Source organism: Miniopterus natalensis, chromosome 3 (assembly GCF_054644295.1).
Source record: "Miniopterus natalensis isolate mMinNat1 chromosome 3, mMinNat1.hap1, whole genome shotgun sequence".
NCBI lineage: Eukaryota > Metazoa > Chordata > Mammalia > Chiroptera > Miniopteridae > Miniopterus > Miniopterus natalensis.
Window position 1 is genome coordinate 20279349 of NC_142083.1, and position 19916 is coordinate 20299264.

At 48.0% G+C, this 19916-nt stretch overlaps 1 protein-coding gene across 1 annotated transcript in view; it reads left to right on the forward strand.

Annotated features, from left to right (window-relative positions):
• Window positions 1-19691, forward strand: part of ANKH (ANKH inorganic pyrophosphate transport regulator) — a 112111-nt gene extending 92420 nt beyond the window's left edge. The window contains exons 8-12 of the mRNA XM_087815339.1: window positions 98-193; window positions 14487-14616; window positions 16941-17064; window positions 17534-17633; window positions 18262-19691. Of these exons, the coding sequence (XP_087671465.1) occupies window positions 98-193; window positions 14487-14616; window positions 16941-17064; window positions 17534-17633; window positions 18262-18372 (561 nt within the window). The 3' untranslated portion in view covers window positions 18373-19691. The remainder of the gene's footprint in view (window positions 1-97; window positions 194-14486; window positions 14617-16940; window positions 17065-17533; window positions 17634-18261) is intronic.
• Window positions 19692-19916: the final 225 nt, after the last annotated feature.

Here is a 19916-nt window from a genome sequence, read left to right on the forward strand (position 1 = left end):
CAAATAGAACACAAATGAGATGCTCTTTAAGATGCATGTGTGGTCAATCAAAGATGGCCCGGAGCCTGGTCACCATTGTCTCTTTCTCCCCCCCTAGAATAACCCCAGCAATAAGCTGGTGACCACGAGCAGCACGGTCACAGCTGCCCACATCAAGAGGTTCACGTTCGTGTGCATGGCCCTGTCGCTCACGGTAAGGAGAGAGACCCCCACCCCGTTTTGGTTTTTGGAAAAGGAGAAGTGGTTATTTTAAAGGGAGACATCGTGTATTCCATAATGTGACGTTATGCTGGATGAATTAACGTCTTTGAAACATTTCATCCCAAAATATGAACGATTGTTGTTTGAGGAAGTCATTGAATCCGGGAACAAAGGGTCGTCAGTGTTTCTTGGGACTTCTTATGTGCTGAGGAAAGGCAGACTTTGCCTTTAATCGTACTCTTGTCTTGCTGCATAATTTCCAGCCCGTTTTTAAGCATCCAGAGTCAACCGTATTACCATCCGTGCCCGTTTTCCGAGCATAATTGGTGATATTTTGATTTCCCTGGTAAATTTCCTAATTACGTTGATGTTGATGTATCCTGCTTATTTGGTCTCCGTTCCACACGTATTGATGGAGCACCTACTGCATCCCAAGGGCTGTGCCCTCTTCCCAGACACAGCTGTGAGCAGGCGTGGGTCACACAGCCTTAAACACGCAGCCGCACATGGTTCTTCAGGCCCGCGGCAGTCCAGAGGTAGAACATAGTGTTCAAAAACACGGAGAAAATACTTACGCGCGCTGTAATCCAACGCACATGGTACATAATTTACGGTTGTTTATGACACCAACAGTAGCAAAAAACCAAGAACAAACACATACTATTTATAAACAAGCTTATACTGTGGACTGTGCCCTTTGGATGGACACGAGAAGCGGAGCAAAAGAAACGCAGGCCTTTGTACTGTTCGGCTTTCCCTTGTGGTGGTGGTCGCGTTGCCTGTTGAGTCCTGCAGGGATTCCCCGTTTATCTAGCGCGTGAGCATCTTGCTGGAATGCCTGTGTGCAGTTCTCATCGTAGGTGACTGATAACGGGACCTAAGGCAGTGAGAGGTGTTCGGTTGTGCTGGCGACAGGGACACAGTAACTGTAGCCCTTCTTACCATCATCACAGAACCGTTTAGCTGGATGAATCATGGCAGTGGGCCTTTAAAATCAAGCCCTACATATGTTTTAAACCATTAATGAATCTTTTATTCAAAGTCCACAACTCAATGTTGGATCTATTGATCCAACACTTGAATGGGTTGTAACAAGGGCAACACAGGACAAAGAGCCCATCGCATAACACCTCTGACAGCCGATGACCTTGCGTTCTCAGCCACCCATCACTCCAACCCAGCCCCTCCCAGCTATCTGTCTCCCATGGAACTGGGGGAGGGGGTGGGGTGTCAGAAATGTATTCCAGTGCCACCTGACCAGAGGACTTTCTGTTTGAGTCAGGACAGGTTACCCCATGCAACCCAGCTCCCCTGTTTGCATTATTTCTCTCTATGCTTTGCAAGTTTTTCCATAATTCTGTAACATATTAGAAAAACTCTGAACAACTGTGAATCTGTTTAAGAGTATTTTAGGAAAAACAGAGAAGTTTTCTGTTCCGGAAACAGACCTCAGCGTTTGGAGACCGTGTTAAATGACTGGGAGTCAAAATTGAGTTGACTGGGATGCCAGGTTCTGTGACTTGGACCTCATAGGAAACTGGAAGCTCTGGGTTGTTGCTGACTCTGCTACTGAGCATGACCTCCCCTGTCTCCTTTCCTTCTATCAAATCATCTTCCCACTCCTACAGTTGAGTCTGATGGAGAACTTGACCAGATGGTTTAAGGATATTCCATCTCTTCTTCAGCTCTAAAACAAGTACAGGTTTATTTTGACATGACTACTACCTAAGATCTAGAAAAATGTTTTGGTTTCCCATGTAGAGGCTTTATTTATTTAGTTATTCTAATGCTACCATCTGTAACTGGAAGTATCCGAGGGTAGATTTCCACCATAAAAATAGACACTGAGAATCCTCTGTTGGAAAGGACCTTGGCTGTAAACTAGTCAAGACCCATCATATTTTAGGGAAAAAAAGGGCTCAGAGAGGGTGAGTGACTTGCCAGTGCACCAGTTAGAAGCCAGCCTTGCAGGCTGACTCCAGGGCCCACTCCTCTGAACCATGCTCAGGCTCAGCGAGCAGGAACAGATATGTGGCCAGAGGCGCTGGTCCAGGCACCTGCTGCCATGCCTGAAACGGAGCTTTTGTCAACACTAAAAACAGTAGGATTTGAGTTTGCAGCTTATGAAGTGTCTCACATACATTATTCTTATAATGATTCAATCAGTTGGTCCAACATCTTGGCTAAAGGAATTGTGATTAAAAAATGTGAGGCTTTTCCCCCCAAATTAAATGTTAAGCTGTCACTATACTGTGTATATACATTTTTATGGCACTTACCATATTTATTCCTTACATCTATTTCTCCTCCAAGGCTGCGAGCTTCCTGAAGTGTAGGGTCTGCGACGTAGTCACCTTTTATCTGCAGGACCCAGCCCCCTGCCTGACATAGAAGGTGCACACACAGTAAAAGATTAATAAACACGCGAGTCCATCAATACTAAACTGTGAGATAAAGATCAGAAAGGCATCGATGGCATCCTTGTGAGCGACAGTCCCCTTATTTATACTCAGTTTATCCTATTTTTAAAGTTTTAAGAGGCTCTTTATTCTCGAGTCTCTTTTCTTTTTTAATTTTAAAACTTCTTAGTGTCAGGAAATGAACATGGCAGAGGTCGCTGAGACTCCAGAGTGGCACACTTCATGTTTGTTCCAGGGGACAATATTTCATACTGAGGACAAGCTTTCTGAAGGTCCCACAGCTTTCCATGCATCTTCTAGGACTCCTGCACTGTCAGGCTCTGTTCCCTGGGTCTCTGAGAAGAGCTCACCCCATGGGTCCTGCAGACACTCAAAGGGAAGTGCGTACTGTCCTGGACGAAAATCCATCTTCTCGTCAGAACAGGTGCACTCTTAGGCCCTGACATCGTGGGTTCGACCTCTCCCTTTGCCTGTGAAAACATGTGGCTGCCACTTTCAACAGTTAGTGTGTCAGCATGCTACAATACACGCTTTTCCCCTAGCATAGAATTCCTATTTAAATTTAGGGTATTTCCTTCCCCAAAAGTGGGCTCTTCCCTCATATTCTTTCTTATCCAGGATCTTCTTTTGAACCACGGGGCTTCAAGAAAAGCAACAAATGTCCTCTCCCCACTTGGAAGGGGAGGTGGATTTAGGAGTATAGACTAGAAAAGTAACATTTTCCTCTTAGCATCTTTCCTTCACTGCTCCCAGCAGCCTTTAGGACTGCGGGGCAAAGCACTTAGTGATTGATGTCCCAGATAACCTGAGGAGTGTTAGGGTTAGAGTTGGGGTTGGGGTTGGGGTTAGGGTTGGGGTTAGGGTTAGGGTTAGAGTTGGGGTTGGGGTTAGGGTTTGGGTTGGGGTTAGGGTTGGGGTTAGGGTTGGAGTTACGGTTAGGATTGGGGTTGGGGTTAGGATTGGGGTTGGGGTGGCATTAGGATTAGGTTTAGGGTTAGGTGGTGGTGGTGGTGGTGGTGGTGGTGTGTGTGTGTGTGTTGCTGTCACTTAAGACAGAGAGTTAAGGGAGCCTGCCTGTATGCCATCAAACTACAGTGCTTCCCACAGGAGGGTGCAAGGTCTGACTTAGGGTGGTGGGCACAGTGCCATATACAGATCCTGTAACATAGAAATCCACACCTGAAACCTGTATGATCTGATTAACCAATGTCATCTCAATATATTTAATAGAAACATTTCTTTAAAAGGTTAAAATAGGCTTTCACTCTGGATCTTTCTGAGCTTTGCTTTTTGATGTCAGCGGGTAGTAAAAAGGGAAAGTGTGAATTTGTGCTCAAACCTGAATCTTCTACTCTATTTTTATGGGTTGAATTGTGTCCACCAAAAATTCCTGTTGAAGCCCTAATTCGCAGTACCTCGGAATGTGGCCTTGTTTGGAAATAGGGTTAAGGTGAGATCCTGGTGGGTAAGGTGGTCCCCTCACTCAATATGACTGGTGTTCGTATAGAAGGGGGCATTTGGACATGTGAAGATTAGGGTTATGTTACCAGAAGCCAGGACATGCCTGGCACAGATCCTTCCCTGGTGCCTGCAGAGGGAGCGTGGCCCTGCCCACATCCCCACAACTGTGAGGCAATACTACCAGTTGTTTTAACCACTGTTGTGTGGCACTTCATTATAGTAGCCCTAGCAAACTCATACACTGATGTTTGGGATCTTCTTGCCATTTACAGTGACATAGATTGATTAACCAGACATAACTATTCAAGTGACTTATTTCCTTTTTAAATTCTCCATTTAGTGATTCCAAAAGACATCTCTGTTACTTTATTCCATATTCTCCATGAAATACTCTGAGCAGAGGATTTGCTTAGAAATGTTCTTCACGTGAATTATGTCTTTGTGAATGGCTTTGGGGGAGAGGGGTGTAATTGGCATCATAGCACCCACTAGAAGTACCTGTACTAAATTTAAGTTAATTTGCTTTTTTTCTGCTTTCCATTATTTGAATATTATAATGCACCTCAACCAGGCCCTTGCAGAATCCACTGTTAATATTAACACTGAAAATCCAAAACATGTCCCCAATTTTCAGGGAACAATTTGGCAGCTGGCAGTCACAAACTGTTGTGCCATGAAAATGGCAAAGTAACTCAGCGGGGATTAGCCCATAGACGTCCAGGAATTTTATTTTGTGACTCTCTATGGCTTTTAAAAACAAAAATCATTTTTATTAGTCTCAGCTTAAAGACAGAACCAGTCTAGGGAGCACTTTTCTTCTTACCCAGGGGGCACGTTACAGTGTGTAGAACCCACACCTCGGCTGGATCAGATGCGTAGTCCAGGCCCTTCTGACAATAATCACAATAAGTCATGGGGGACCAGACATGGCTGTGGTGCTTGTGGCGCCTGAGTTTCCAATTTCAGCACCTGCTCACACCCCCTAAGGGGCGTTGGGCTCTGAACAGGAGCACATTCCTGGTGTCCCGAAGCTCTCTGTGTCTTATTGATTTACATCAGTTCCGCATATGGGGATTCAGCAAAGCCCAAGTCAAACATTTCAAAATAGTTTTTGTAAATTATCTCAAAAACATATCAAGAAACACCCAATTGAAGGATGAACATCAGGCAGTGTGTGAAATGAGCAAGGCAAGGACACACAACACCCAATTAGCATGCTAAGTGGTCATTTTGTATGTTTAATGAAGCCAGAAGCCATTAGACCCAGGAACAAAAGAAAACAATAAAAAACCACCTGGTCCCACAGAAGTATGTCCCTGGCTGACCTCTCCTGGCACTTAGCTGTCACCTACATCTGCAGACAAACTACGGAAGTGACCTGGAAAGGAAAGTTGCTTTTAGCAGATTGACATATGGCCTTTGCTGAAAAACTCTTTTCTTTCTTTTTTCCCCCAGATATATCTTAATTGATTTCAGAGAGAGGAAAGGAGAGGGAGAGAGAGAGAGAGTCATTGATCGGCTGCCTAGCCCGCACCCGGGCATGTGCCCTGACCAGGAATCGGACCCTGATCTCCTGGATCCTAGGTCGACGCTCAACTGCTGAGCCACGCCCGGCCAGGCTGCTGAAAAATTCTTTATTTTTACCTTAATGAGTTTATTACTGCATTTTCAGCTCTGGGTCAGATGGCCCTTCATTTGGGCACAGTGAGTTTAACACCATGAATTGTGCCATGAGATTATTCTGGGGATCTTTTCGGACCTTCTGAACCCAGGGCAAGCTTCAAAGAACCAGTATGCGACGTTGAGAAAAAGCACTCATGGCAAACAATAGTGCCTAGAAAACCTACTCACCTTTCATCAGGTCCCAGGAGGTTTTCAAGGGCCTGTCTCTGTTCCTCCCTGGGAGGTGGCACTTAATAACAAACAACACACAAAAAAAACCAATAAGTTTCCAGAGAGCCGTGGGGCACATGCCAGAGCCATCATCTCTGAACTAGAGACGGGTTCAGATGAACATCCCTGGGCTCTCATGACACCTTCCTGCCCTTTTTTATATTTAAGGATTGAGAAGAGGGTGTACTTTTGGCCCCCAGCTTCCCAAGATAAGCCTTGTTAGGGGGGATTAGGTTGGCCACTGCTGGAAAGGAAGGAGGGTGACATAGTGGCCTGTAGACAGCAAAGCCAATTGTCCCCGTCACACCTTGCCCGCCAGAGACCTTGAGGCCAGGAGGACAATAGATGTCATCAAGGGGTGGAGGCCACACAGAATTTAAGGTGAAGATATTTAGTATTTAAAACATTTTAGGCCCAAAGCGTCAGAATTTTAAGCCTGAGGGCCCGGGCCAGCAGGGGAGGGAAGCAAACAGCGGCCTATCTATGTCTGCGCCCAGGTTATCTCCGCGACACACTGAGACAGTCCCTTTCAGTGAGGGTCAGCTGATCTTAAAATGCAGTTTATGCTGCTCCCACTAGCATGGTGACCCGGCCTCACCTTCCTGTTGCTGACCTCACCCATGAGCTGTCACTCAGCCCCGCAGGGACACCATTCGCCTCATTCGGGCCCTGGCCGCTGTGCCACGCTGACCCTGTGTCTCCAACAAGGACAGCCTGTTTTGAGGCTTTGTTTCTGCTGGGCGGCCCCACCCCCGCGCCACCAGCCTGCCTTCTCATTGTTCACATTAACCCGGAGAAAATGACTCTCTTGTGCATGGGGGGAAGACAGAAAGGACCAGCGGTAAAGAAACAACTGAAAACTCTCATCTGGCGCCCCTGGGAGCATAGTGTGTGCCCTTTGGACACCCTTAGACATCCCAGAAATATGGAGGGAGCGAGGCTTCTGAGTCCCCAAGGCCCCACCCTTTACCAACAAAGGGACCTGGGGCAAGTCACACAACCCTTCCAGGCCCTGGTGTCCTTGGTAAAAGAGCAAAAAAATCCTGCCACTCACCCAGGATATTATGAGGGTTGAATGAAATAACCTGTGGAAAGCTCTTGGTGTATAATGATTAGTAAGTTCCTTCCCACCGACCCTCTGCCCTCCCTTCACACTTGTCTCCAGAGCCTCAGTTGACTGGTTTTTTCAGGGAAACTCAGAAGAGATTAAAGCAATTAAGACTGGTCCCCAAATCTCTACCTAAGTCCTCATGATAAAATGACAGTACAAATCCACAGTGCACTCTTAAAACAACTAGCAGATGAAGGAGCACACTAGGATGTTATCAGCAGGTTCCAATTAAAAAAATAAAAGTTTTAATTGTAAAATACACTCTAACATAAAACTTAGCATCTGAGCCATTTCTACGTGTGCAGGTCAGTACGTGCACATTGTTACTATGCCGTCGCCACCGTTCATCCGCAGAGCTCTTTTCATCTTGCAAAACTGAAACTCTAGACCCGTTGAACACTTCCTCCCCATCCCCCTGCTCCCAGCCCCAGCAAGTTCCAGCCTGACTGTTAACAGTCAAGAAAAAGTAAAGGCTAAACAGAAGCTGGATTAGAACCTTTTAAATATTCTCCAAATCACAGTAAGAACAGGAAAGAATTAAACACTCTGCAGGTAGATGGAATGGGCAGAAGTCTGACAGCCAGAGTGCCCTCTGCAGGCTTGGTGCGTGGCACCCCCTGCTGGTTGAAGTGTGTTTTTGCTTTGAATTAATATTTTGCCTTCCTAATAATTGAGTCACTTAGATTAGAAAGGAACAGAGTGCTCTGATGAAGTGTCTGTCTGGCAGTTTCATTAAATCTAAATGATAGTTGGGCTGATTTAGTTTTCATAATCTTTAAAAATAACTGATTTTAAAACTACATCTGAAAATGTTAACCATTTACCCTTAGATGTACTATAATAGTAGTTGCGTCAACTCCCTTATGAAAGTATTCCAGATACGTGTGTGACAGTAGTTATGATGGCCCACAAGCCACATTGGGAATATGAGGTACTGTGTAAACACTTTGTAATATGTGTATCCAAGCTTCCTAGCTTAACTGGAAACCAAGCTCTGTTTCTCTCAGTAATGGATGGAGTTTATTCCATCTATTTCAGTCTGATAAAATTTTTACCTGCCTGACCTTACATAAAAAGTCACCTGCATCTCCTCACTGTATATTATTGTAATAATAATATATAATGCAATATATATTATTATATATTATGTATATATATTGTAATAATAATGATCCTTTCTCATAATGACTTTCTCCTGTGCTTGCTGCGGTTTTCCTGCCCACCCACATGGCTTTTACCCCATTCCTCTGGCCATTACTACAGGCTCACTCCCTGTCTCCTTCTATAATGCTGTTCCCCAGAAAGTGGGCTCATTGGCCATTTTCACATGTTATTTTACACATTAGGCATTTGCACTCTAATAAAATGGCATATTTTCCTTCAAAATTGGAGTTCACCTTGGTTCTAGGAGTGATCCTTATAGACTGCTGTGTCATTCCATAGTGGATGTGGTGACTTCTCCTGAACTCGCTGGTAGTGTTAGGAAGGCTCTAAGAAACGACCCCATCTAGTTCAGTTGACAGTCAGCAAGCGAGAGTGAGAAACCATGGAGAGGACAGGACAAGGGTCCCCAGAGGGCAGCCAGGCCTCCAGCCTGAAGACAGAGATACTCTCATTCACATCACTCTCTCTCCTTCATATCCCACATTGGTCCCTCGTCACATCCTGTTAGCGCTGACTGCAGGTATCTCCAAATTCCACCATTTCTCACCTCCTGGTGACCCAAGGCCATCTCCCCTCACTGTCACAGTAGCCCCTGATGGGACCCCCTGCTTCTGCCCTGTCTCCCCTCCCCCGAGTTTGTTCTCACATAGCCGGTCTAAATGACAGTCTGTTCACATCACTCTTCTACTCACCACTTCTCATGGCTCTCTGGGAGCAAAAGCTGGAGTCATGACCATGACCCACAAAACACTTAATGAACTTCCCCACCCCACGCACCCTGATGCCACCTGTGTACAGCCAGTGCAATTTGATGCTAAGAATCAAAGGCCAAATGGCATTCCTTGGATCTATATCAGCTCTCTGAAAACTCAAGCAAGGTAGGCGTGGGGGTTATCTGACAGGGTCCTGCCCTATTTGGGCCCCTCCACTCCCATGTAAATCAAATTAGTGTGCCTTCCATGGAGTGATACCGGACAAAGTTTCCCAGGATGCTGGCTGAGAAAGCCCAGCTGTCAGCCCCTCCCTCTGAGTCAAGACTTCGCACGTCCCTGTCCTAAGCACATGTTTAGATTGACAGATACAGGGGTCCCTGTTATTTTTAAATGTTTCTCTGATAAAGAAAAAGAAATACACGCTCTTTGTGGAAAATAGGGAAAAGTACAAAGAAAAAAATAAAGTCAATTCTGATCTCACCACCCACAGATGGCTCCACTGTTCACATTTTATTACAGCCTCAGGAAACCTTTTACAATAATAATAGGAAGGCCGATGGATCACACTCACTGTGCCCCACACAGGTAGAAGCATTTGTGCAGATCACGGGGCCACAGACACTCTGGTAGCCTGGCCATCCGAGATGCAAGGAGCTGGAACCAGAATGTAAATCGACTTATTCACCAAACACACAGTCTAGAGCAGGCTGTAACCGCCTCTTTGTATGCAGTATTGTTGAGGGCTATCCACTGGTTTACCTAGTGGAGACTTAAATGCAATTAAACAGCTGTTGAACCTTTCTTTCTAAGTAAAGGCTCCAAATAAAAATGATGCCCAGGGCCAGCTATTTTAATTCATAACAGCTGCATATGTTTTACTTCTAACTGCAGGGGACAAGAATCTATGACTTAGTACTAATCCTGATTATTCAGGGTAATGGCGAGAACTCTGGGAGCTCTGGAAACTAAGTCAAAACCAGAGCTCTAGGCAGTGTTCCTTGTGGAGTGAAACCCTCTCCGAAGTGCAGAAATGGCTGCCCCACTATGGCTGGGTTGGTATGTGCTTGGAGTTCAAATGCTGGTGGAGACGACTGGCTTCTTCAAGTCCCAATCTCAAATTCTTGGGAAAGCATCTGGGATTGTCCAGGGCAGGTCAGAAACGGACTCTGGGTGAAGAAGCAGGTCTTGGGAAGGATGCCCCTTCTGTGGGTCTAGTCCCATGTTCTCAGACTGTAGCATCTTAGACAGGGTGTTATATCTGTAAGGGCTGGGCTTCCTCCATCCTTCTGCACACTATAATCCTATTTGGAGATCTTAATCTATGGTAAAATCGTGTCATAACTTAGCTCATCATTATAGGCATTTAGAAGTGAAAGGTTAAATGCTTCCCCCAACGCAGAACAACTACACATTGGTAAAGCCTGCTTAATGGATTGCGCCTTAGGGAAGACGTTACATTACTCATTGACCTGCCAACCAATCCATCATTAGAATTCTGACCAGAAACTGCATGTTAAGGCCGCGAGTATGACTGCAGCCCAACGGGGGTTCATTTCCAAGGAGGCTAATACAAGGAAAGAAAAGAATGCCAGTGATCGTGAAGGCAGAAGATGTGTCTGGAGTGGACTGCACTCTAGAGAGATGAATATATGTTGAAATACAAATAGGGGTTTCAAAGTTCAGAGTAGAAATGTCATGGCCATTGCCTCGTCCTCAGAAAAAGGATCCCACAGTCTGTCAAATAAAAGGGTAGTAGGTCACAGATCACCTCTTCCCCCTCCCCTCCCCCTCTCCCTCCTCCCCCTTCCTCTCCTCTCCTTCCCCTTCCCCCTTCCCTTCCTCTCCCTCCCCCTCCCCCTCCTTCATAACCTTTTTATTTCAGAATTATTTTACATTTCCTTTGCTGTGGTTCATTTGTCACAGCTAAGAAACCAGCACTGATACATTACTATCAACTAAACACCACGGGTCATTCAGGTTTCACTAGCTTTCCCCTCACATCCCTGTTCTGCTCTAGGCCCCCATCCACGTTGCCATCTTGTCCCCTTAGCCTCCTCTGGTCTGTGAATTTAAGGAGTACTCATTAGGTTTTGTGTAGAAATTGCCTCAATTTGAGGTTTTGCTGAGGTTAGAGGAGGCTTTGGATTTGGGGGAGGAAGACCACCTAGGTAACATGCCAGTCCCATTACATCCTATCAATAGTACCTGCTATCAACATGGCTTATCACTGCTGATGTTGACCTTGGTCACCTGGCCGAGGTCTTTTGCCAGGTCTCTCCGCTGTAAAGGTACTTTCCCCCCCTTTCCCTGCCACAGTCTCCCTGGAAGGCAGTTCCCGTGGTCAGCCCACATTTGTGGATGGGGAGGTATAGATGTGCTCCGCCTCCCTGAGAGGACAGTATCTACATACATTAGTTGAAATTCTGTGCAAGAGATCTGCCCTGTTTGCTTGTTTATATCAGTATTGACTCTTGGGTATTTACTGTGTACTCTGGGTCATGATTCAGCACTACACTGTATATTTTGTTGCTCAAATTGTTTCAGCTTTGCCCATTGGGAACGCTTTCTGCTGGGCTCTAGTGTCCTTTTACTATTATTCCAGGCTGATCATCTTGTATATTTCCAGCCCTAGTCCTAGAATGAGCCATCTCGCCACGAAGCCCTGGGTCCTTCTATTGGAAGATAAATAGAAAAACCAAGATCTGGGCACCGAGTGGGTGGTTAAATGGCTGCTTCCTAATGAGATAATATTGACAGCAAGCTCTGCAGCAGAAAAGCCAGCCCTGCAGCTGCTCAAAGGAACAAATCACGTTCATTGTCAGTAGTTTATTATTAGGTTTGTGTCCTGATTTAGAAAAGTCAATGTCGTTAGGCTCTGCAAATATTTGAGGAACACGGCAAGTCATGGTCAACTGGGAGGGCATGTTCTAAGTCAATACTACTCTGGGTGAGCTCATTAGAATGACACTTTCCTGAAATATTCTTTGTTAGGTTAACTTCTAAAGCTTCCTGTTTTCTGAGGCAGACTGGTTACATTTGCTCTGATTATTATGCTGGGGCTCAATATTTTTCTTAGGAAACATTGACCTGCAGATAGGTATTGCAGCTTTTTAAAAATATATATATATCTTTATTGATTTCAGAGAGAGGAAGGGAGAGGGAGAGAGAGAAACATCAATGATGAGTTATCATTGATCGGCTGCCTCCTGCACCTGCAGGCCCCCAACTGACCGGGGATCAAGCCCGCAACCCGGGCATGTGCCCTGACTGGGAATAGAACTGCCATCTCCTGGATCCTAGGTCGATGCTCAACCGCTGAGCCACCTCCGGCCAGGGTGGTATTGCAGCTTTTAACCACCACCATACCTACTTCTGTGTTGCATGTATTCCTTTCTGGGAAATGCAAGAAATAGTCACTTTTTTAGGAACTTACTGGAAAGCAAGGAGCATTTTCATACTGGAAGCACAGCGAAGGCCGAGGGTGGAATTCAGAGATTTCAGAAAAAAGAAGAAAGGAAGCTCCGATTTGTTACATGTGGCATTCTTTCCCTTTAAATAATTACCTGTAATTGCTCAAGCCCAGACCATGCTCACAGCTTTCAGTTAGTTGTTCTAGAAGACACCACCTAGGCTGTAGACCTCTGTGGCTGAAAACTCTGAAGAGGCACCTCAGGAGCATGTGGCCTGGGTAGGGGTATTTAGGGCATGCGTGGCAAAGATAGGTACCAGAGAGAGAACAGAGTGGTTTAGTGGTGCCAAGTTCAATCACACTGTGGAATTTTGGAAATGGAATATTGTAACCGCTGTCCTGGGAAGCTCTATTAGGGATCCATCAAAGCTTAACATTTTGTTTTCAAGGGGCCAGAACTGTGGTCATCAGCCCTGGTTCCTGAGTATTTATGTAGATATATATCAAGTGATTTGGGTGCACACACTATTGTTGTGTCCTCCAATTGGATTCCCTCCTCCAAAGGTTATTGGTCATGTCCTCCAAGACTGTAAAAAGCCCCCAGGTGCCCATCATCCATGCAGAGAATCCGGAGAGGGGAATCACCTGGCTTTACGGATGCACTTGCTTGCACCATCCTGGCTGACATGCAACGACACCCTCCTTTCCCCTCGGTTTGTTGTAACCTAAAAGCCACTTTACAGTGATTTTGCAAAGCACAGAGAGATTGCAACATGAGACATTATCTCAGATTCAGATCATCGCTGGCTATAAAATACACACAGCTCTACAGCGATCGTCCTGGAAACTCTAATTTTTAGCAGAGTATGGCCTAGGGGTCTCACTCCAACCACTGAGGATGCACAGGATGACTTACCCTCCGTGGATCCTGAGACACAAATCAAGTCTGGACTTGGGGCAGTGTTCACTTATCTTAATCATTACAGCTTTACCGCCATGGAAAATATTCCTCAGGGAAATCAATTGTGTCCCACTGCTGTGCTCAGTGTCATTTTGAGGCTGCGATATGAAATTGCCGCCGTACCTGGGCTGTAGGCGTGAGCCATACCACGCCCACGGTTTCAGGCTGGCAGCTTTGCCGCGGGACAAATGATGACAGGGCTACTTGCCCAGGCCACTAGGTGATAAAGCCTCTGAGCTCCGAGTTGCTACATCTAAGGAAATATTTTTCCCTTCATCTCAAAGACGGGCTGTAAGTACTGGCAGCAGGCAATAGGGTTCAATGATAGTACATCTGTCACTTTTGAAAACCAAGGGGATATTCTTCCCAGGTGCTGAAAAATACACAACAGAATAAAAACTCCATTGCACTTATCAAGTGAAACATGTACTAGATCCTCCAAGGCACTTTTTTTTTTTAATATTTCAAGATGACATTGTAAATAGGACTAGCCTAATTCCATGAAACTTAATTTACCCAAAGCCTAAAGAGCGTGGTAATCTAAAATTTCAGTGTTCTCTTTTTACAAGACTGTAATTCATCTTATAATATATTCACTTTTGTTTTAGAAAAGAATCGCTCACTTGCATCTTAAGAAAGAGAGAGAATTATTTGGGAACGGGCATGATTTCGCCCCACTTCCCCCTGCTCTGCAAAGTTCCCCATTCCATGGCTGCTGTCTCTCATCCTCTGGCCTGTAGTTCACCTAAGCATTGCCATTTCCGTTTTCATTGGCTGTGCTGATTCAGTGGTTCTGATGCTCACTTTTTATTATTTGGTGAAAGCTGTAAAAATTGCGTTAATTAATATGCTCGCCCTTAACTAGCAGTCTGGTTAAGCCTTCCATGAGAGCACACTGGTCCCCCTCCCTGGCCTGGTCACCCACTCAGCCGTGTCCACATCTGCCCTGCCGCCCCGGGCCCTGTGGGGTGGATGTGGCAGGTGGGCCAGGTAAGGACAAAGCAGGGTGATGGCGGCTCGGGGACGGGTAGCCAGCCACCTGCTTGGGCAGGATCACCTCTCTCTGAGCTCTGCGGGATGACAGAACACGTGACTCTCTTGTTCCACTCTTATGCGTTTTCCTCACAACCTGGCTGATTATTTCCCCCCTCAGCTCTGTTTCGTGATGTTCTGGACCCCCAACGTTTCCGAGAAAATTTTGATAGACATCATTGGCGTGGACTTCGCCTTTGCAGAACTCTGTGTCGTTCCTCTGCGCATCTTCTCCTTCTTCCCGGTCCCAGGTACAGAAAAACAGAATGAAAGACACCTTTCTATTTACCTTCATGCCCGATTCTGTCTTCTTTCTTTGGAAATGTTTGCAATCATGTCCCAAACAAAAATGTAAGTTTTCACAGTGGATTGGAAAGATAGACACAAAGATGTTACACAATAGGATGAAAGTTCAAGAAACCAATCGAACAGGAACGATTTGTTTCTTCGAGGACAGCGGTTGCACACACAGTGAAAAGAAAGTAGACCCAGAGGGACAGTGTGAGAAATTTGGGGGCAGAGAACTGCTCTGCATTCTGATTGTGGTATTAGTGACACGAATCTAGGCCTGTATTAAAATTCTTAGAACTGTATATTCAAAAGTCAATCTTTAGGTGTGTTAATTTAACAAGTAAAATGGGGGGAGGTAGACTGTAAAACCTGGAGAGGTACAAAAAAAGAGAGGGACTGCTGGGGAGGCAGAAGTTGAGGCCAGGTGGCACATGGCCAGGCAGGAAAAGCCCATCACCAAAATAGAAGCCGGTTTAAAAATTCCCAAACCGACAGAGTAGTGGGAGGTATGCCATAAAGGAGGGGGTAGTTCTTTATGGAACGACAAAAACGGGCTGCAGAGCGGTTGATTACTATGCTGCCTTTTCTATAACATGTCACACATATATGTAGGTCTGTATATACTACGTTTAGGTTAAGAGCTTGCGTGTCTACGGACCATTTCTAGCAGTAACTCACCGAAGTGCTAACAGTGGTTGCCTCTGGGAAGGACAAGGGCCCCAGGGAGTCAGGACTGGGAGGAAGACCTTTGTACTATATTCCGTACCAAGCGCATGTTGTTACCTGTTACAAATTTTATGGCCCCAAAATTCCACCCCAATCATTGAGCTGAGAAGCCAAAATCTGGAGAGCCACAGTGAGGCTGAGAAATGGGCCATGAAGCCAGGCCAGAGCCAGTGGCGCTCCCGCCAGCCCCATGCTGTCCCCGAGACGGCCACAAGCCGCCTTGCTCTTAGAGGCTGAGCATTCCTGGAGGCTGGTTCTCGCCGTGTCACCTTCTCAGCTGCGGCAGAAATGGAGGAATGGAGGATCGGGGCCACTTGTTGGGGCGGAGGGGAGACAGGACACTGGGGAGCCAAGTTTTAGAAGGAGATGCCACCTAAAGGTGGCTGCCCTCACTGTAATTAAGGCATAGTATTGACCGGAGGAGGGGCTGGAGGTCCCAGAGAACTCCAGCTAGGCTGGGGTGGGGCTCACCTCTCTCCTCTGGCCCAGACTTCCTCCCTTATCATCCTAAGGGCTTCTGGACAGCCATCAGCTTCCACCTATCTTTGCAACCCTCCGGGTTCAGGGCAACCAGGTTAGCATTCCATCTGCACACCCTCGCCTTTGCCCTTGGCCAGACCCAAGTGTGTGTCTGTGCCTCTTAAATACAATGTGGGCAGGGCACACCCTTAGACCAGGAGGACAGCAGCTCCTCTTCCAAATGTACCCTGGACAGGAGCTTTCACCCCAGGAGTGAGCACTTCCTTCCCCTTCACAAGGTCCCACCCACAGGGGAGAAGGAACTAGGCCTCGCGCTTCCTTAAACCCACCCCCAGCTTCAGATTAGACATCCAGGGCACTTCTTGCCGATAACAGTGTTCATTTCCTCCAAACTAAATTCACACATGTCGCCGGAGCCCCCCACTGCTCTCAGGCTGAGCGCCCGGCCCTCCCACAGTTCGTGTTGTGGTCTCTGTAAATATCCACCTATCAGAATAGCCGGGAACTGTCGGGGGAAGGAGGAAGGGAGATGCCTGAGGCTTCAGTGGCCGGGGATGGCTGGGAGGAAGCAGGGGAAGTGGACAAGAGCAGTCCCCCGTCCCCAACACCTCTGCCTCTGGGCTCCGGTCCAGCTTTTCTCTTCACTCAGAATCAGGTTTGATCACCATCAAGTTCTCTTTTCTCTGAGTTCTCTCTTCTGGGGAAGAAGGATCAGAGCTTGAGGCTGAGGGTGGGGTGGGGCAGAAGTGGACAGGACTGTCCCAGGAGCAGTCACCGTGGAGGAAGGGAGCTGCCTGCAGCCACTCACCGTCTGGACCCTAAGGGCTCTGATGGGGCGGGAGCTGCGGTAGGGATGGGGCAGGAGATGAGGTAGGAGGTGAGGTAGGGTAGGGCCCCAGGCCCAGAAGCAGGGATAAGGAACCTGGCAGAAAAAGGAGGTGACGCCCGGGCAGCAGCAAGGTCTGGGTCCCAGCCAGCTGCCCAGGGGCCCTGATGTGCTGCCCAGAGGCTAGAAGCTAAAGGCTGCGGGACCTGGAGAAGTAGGTCGTCGCTGACGAACCCTCTGCTCTCCCCTTAGTCACTGTGAGGGCCCATTTCACTGGGTGGCTGATGACGCTGAAGAAGACCTTTGTCCTGGCCCCCAGCTCCGTGCTTCGGATCATTGTCCTCATCACCAGCCTTGTGGTCCTGCCCTACCTCGGGTAAGTCGTCCGGGCTGGGTCTGTGAGCCCTTCTGCCTGTGTACTAGACAGGAGGCTGTTGAGATCATTCTAGAAAAGTACTTTCGAGGTCACGCCCATACATAATGCTCACTGAGCACCAACCATGGCTCCCAGTCTCCCACGGAAGGGGTGTTATTCAGTCCCTCCAGCCTGGAAACCCACACTGCGCAGAGGACAGTGGGAGGCGCTGCGGGCTCACGAGGGGTGGGGACATGGCCCGGCCACCTGCAGATGCGGAGCTGAGACCCGGAGGGGGAGTGGGGGATGGCCCTGCCTGGAGGCCCAGGTCCCCCTCCCCATGCAGTGCACCATTTATTAGGTGCAGACCTTGAATGCAATTGTCCGATGCCTCTGTTGTTTGCACCCGGCCTGTCCTGGGCTTCGGCTGGGCCTTGTGTGCCTCAGCATAGCTTTGACAAACTAACGGCTTTTGCGCTCTCATCGCCAGGGTACACGGAGCCACCCTGGGTGTGGGCTCCCTCCTCGCGGGCTTTGTGGGAGAATCCACCATGGTAGCCATAGCCGCCTGCTATGTCTACCGGAAACAGGTGAGACATGGTCACAGACACACGCCTGCCGTGTCTGGGAAGCCCTCTCCCAGGTGTGGGAAGACTGGGCTCCCTGAGACACCTCATATTCATCTGGTCCTTCTGGCCCCCTCCGTAGGGTCAGGGCATCAAGAGGCCGGTTCCCGCAAGTTGGGCAGCGTGGCAGGGCAGCCGCCTGGAATTAGGACAGGCCGAGGGCAGGGTGGGAGAGCAGGGCAGCGAGCCCGGGGCTGGCCCCGAGGGAGGAGCAGCGTCAGGTCACATGCTCTTCCCGAGGGAAGGGGACTGCACGGTGCGGGGAGAAGGGGGGAGCACAGCCCCGCCAGAAAGGGCAGGGTGGCGGGGAAGAGGTGTCCCCAGGTAGAGGCGGGTTTCCATCAGCTGACGGTGCGTTCCAGAGGGCACTGGGGGGAGTCATTGGGACAGGATCGCCCAGAGTGCCTGACACAGTGCCAGGCACACAGCCAGAGCCCAAGTCACGAAACGGAGAGGCACGAGCTGAGCTAAGGCGCAGCCTCGGTGAGGTCACCCCAACCATTCCCCAGGTCCCTGGCGGCCTCCCCTGCTCTTGGCTCTGCTCTGATGTGCGCCTGGCATAGCCCACCCTGACGTGTCTTCTTTGGTCTAGAAAAAGAAGGAGAGCGGGCCAGCCGTGGAGGGGGAGGACTCCGCCATGACGGACATACCTCCAGCAGAGGAGGGGACGGATATCGTGGAAATGAGAGAGGAGAATGAGTAGCTCACGGCACACGGGCGCTGCAGGGACGGCTGGGATCACACTCCAGCAGCATCTCCTCTCCCGTCGCGTAGTTGCTTTGGTTTTGGTGACGAAAGAGGCCTCGATTCGAAGGTTTCGTGTAAACTCTGGCATCCTGGGTGTGCCCACACCCAGGCGGGGACCTAGAGAATGGTCTCTGCCGTTGCTTTGTAAAAACCAACAAAACACTTGACTCCATGCCCCCGCTTCATGAAAACTCAAAAGACATAGCTGCCTCGTAGTCCAAGTTGTCCCCCTCTCCCACGGACGATCTCTGCTTGGAACCAAAGGACTACGGCTCTGCCATCCGTCACCCCGTGGCCACCACTGCCCAGCAGGCCACACGCTCCACCCTGTCCCTGTGCATCTCCCTTCAGATTCAACAGGTTACAACTGGGCTTTCTGTGAACGTGGCTGTGCAGAGCGAGGCAACCCCGGTGGCCTCCACCGCGGAATCGTCGCCTGTGCGCTGCACCTGGGCAGAGCTGCGGCCTGGACGGGCTGTCCACGCAGAAGGAAGGACCTGAGAGCGCGCTGGGCAGAGGGAGGGAGATGATCTCCCGCAGGGAAGCTTGAGATGCCCCCGGAGCCGCCAGCCCACGGCGCCGCCTCCTCCCTCCTCCCGGGTCGCGAGCGCTCACACCGCGCCCGCCCGCCCGCCCGCGTGTACGTACCTGAGCTAACCGTAACCCTGTCCTGTCACACACCCGTCACACACCGCACCTCCAAACTGCAGCATCCTTCCGCATGGCTTCCCCCGAAGGCTCGTTTTTCACTCGCCTCTCCTGAAGGTGGCACTAGAGCAAGGGAAATGGAGTTGCTCTAACTCTACACTTCTAGTTTTTACCGTGAACTGCAGCTTTAAGTCATAATCTAGCATTCTAATGCCAGGCGGCCGTATCATAACTTCTGCAGTAGATGTACGACCTGGTTCAGCCATTCTTAGTCATAACTATGCGGTACAGGTAATTCTACATGTACTCCCCTCTCACAAGATAAAGCAAGACATTTTATAAACAATTTCAGAGTCACTATGTGATGTTCCCTGAGATGACATATTTGAAATCCATTTAGTGCAGTATATTTTTCTAAGTTTTGGAAAGCGGGTTTTTTCTTTAAAAAAAAAATATGGACACAGTTCAGTAAATTCTTGATTTCGTCAAAATTCCTAGACTGAAAGAACCTAGACACAAAAATATTTTAAAGATATAAATATATACTGTATATGTTATGTAATTTATTTTAGGCTATAATACATTTCCTATTTTCGCATTTTCAATAAAATGTCTCTAATACAATAAGGTGATTGCTTGTGTGTCAGCATATCTGCAGTTGAAACATATTGTATCGGTGAACATTGTCTCGTATTTGTAGCAGTTTTACAAAGCCTGTCATTTGTACATAAATATAAGGACCAGTAAATGACAGAACTATTTTTAACCATGGTTAACAGGGATAAATGAGTCAGCTGGTGTAGGCACTGGTGAGGATGGAAATAGATGCTGGAAGGGCAAAAAAGGCTTTTT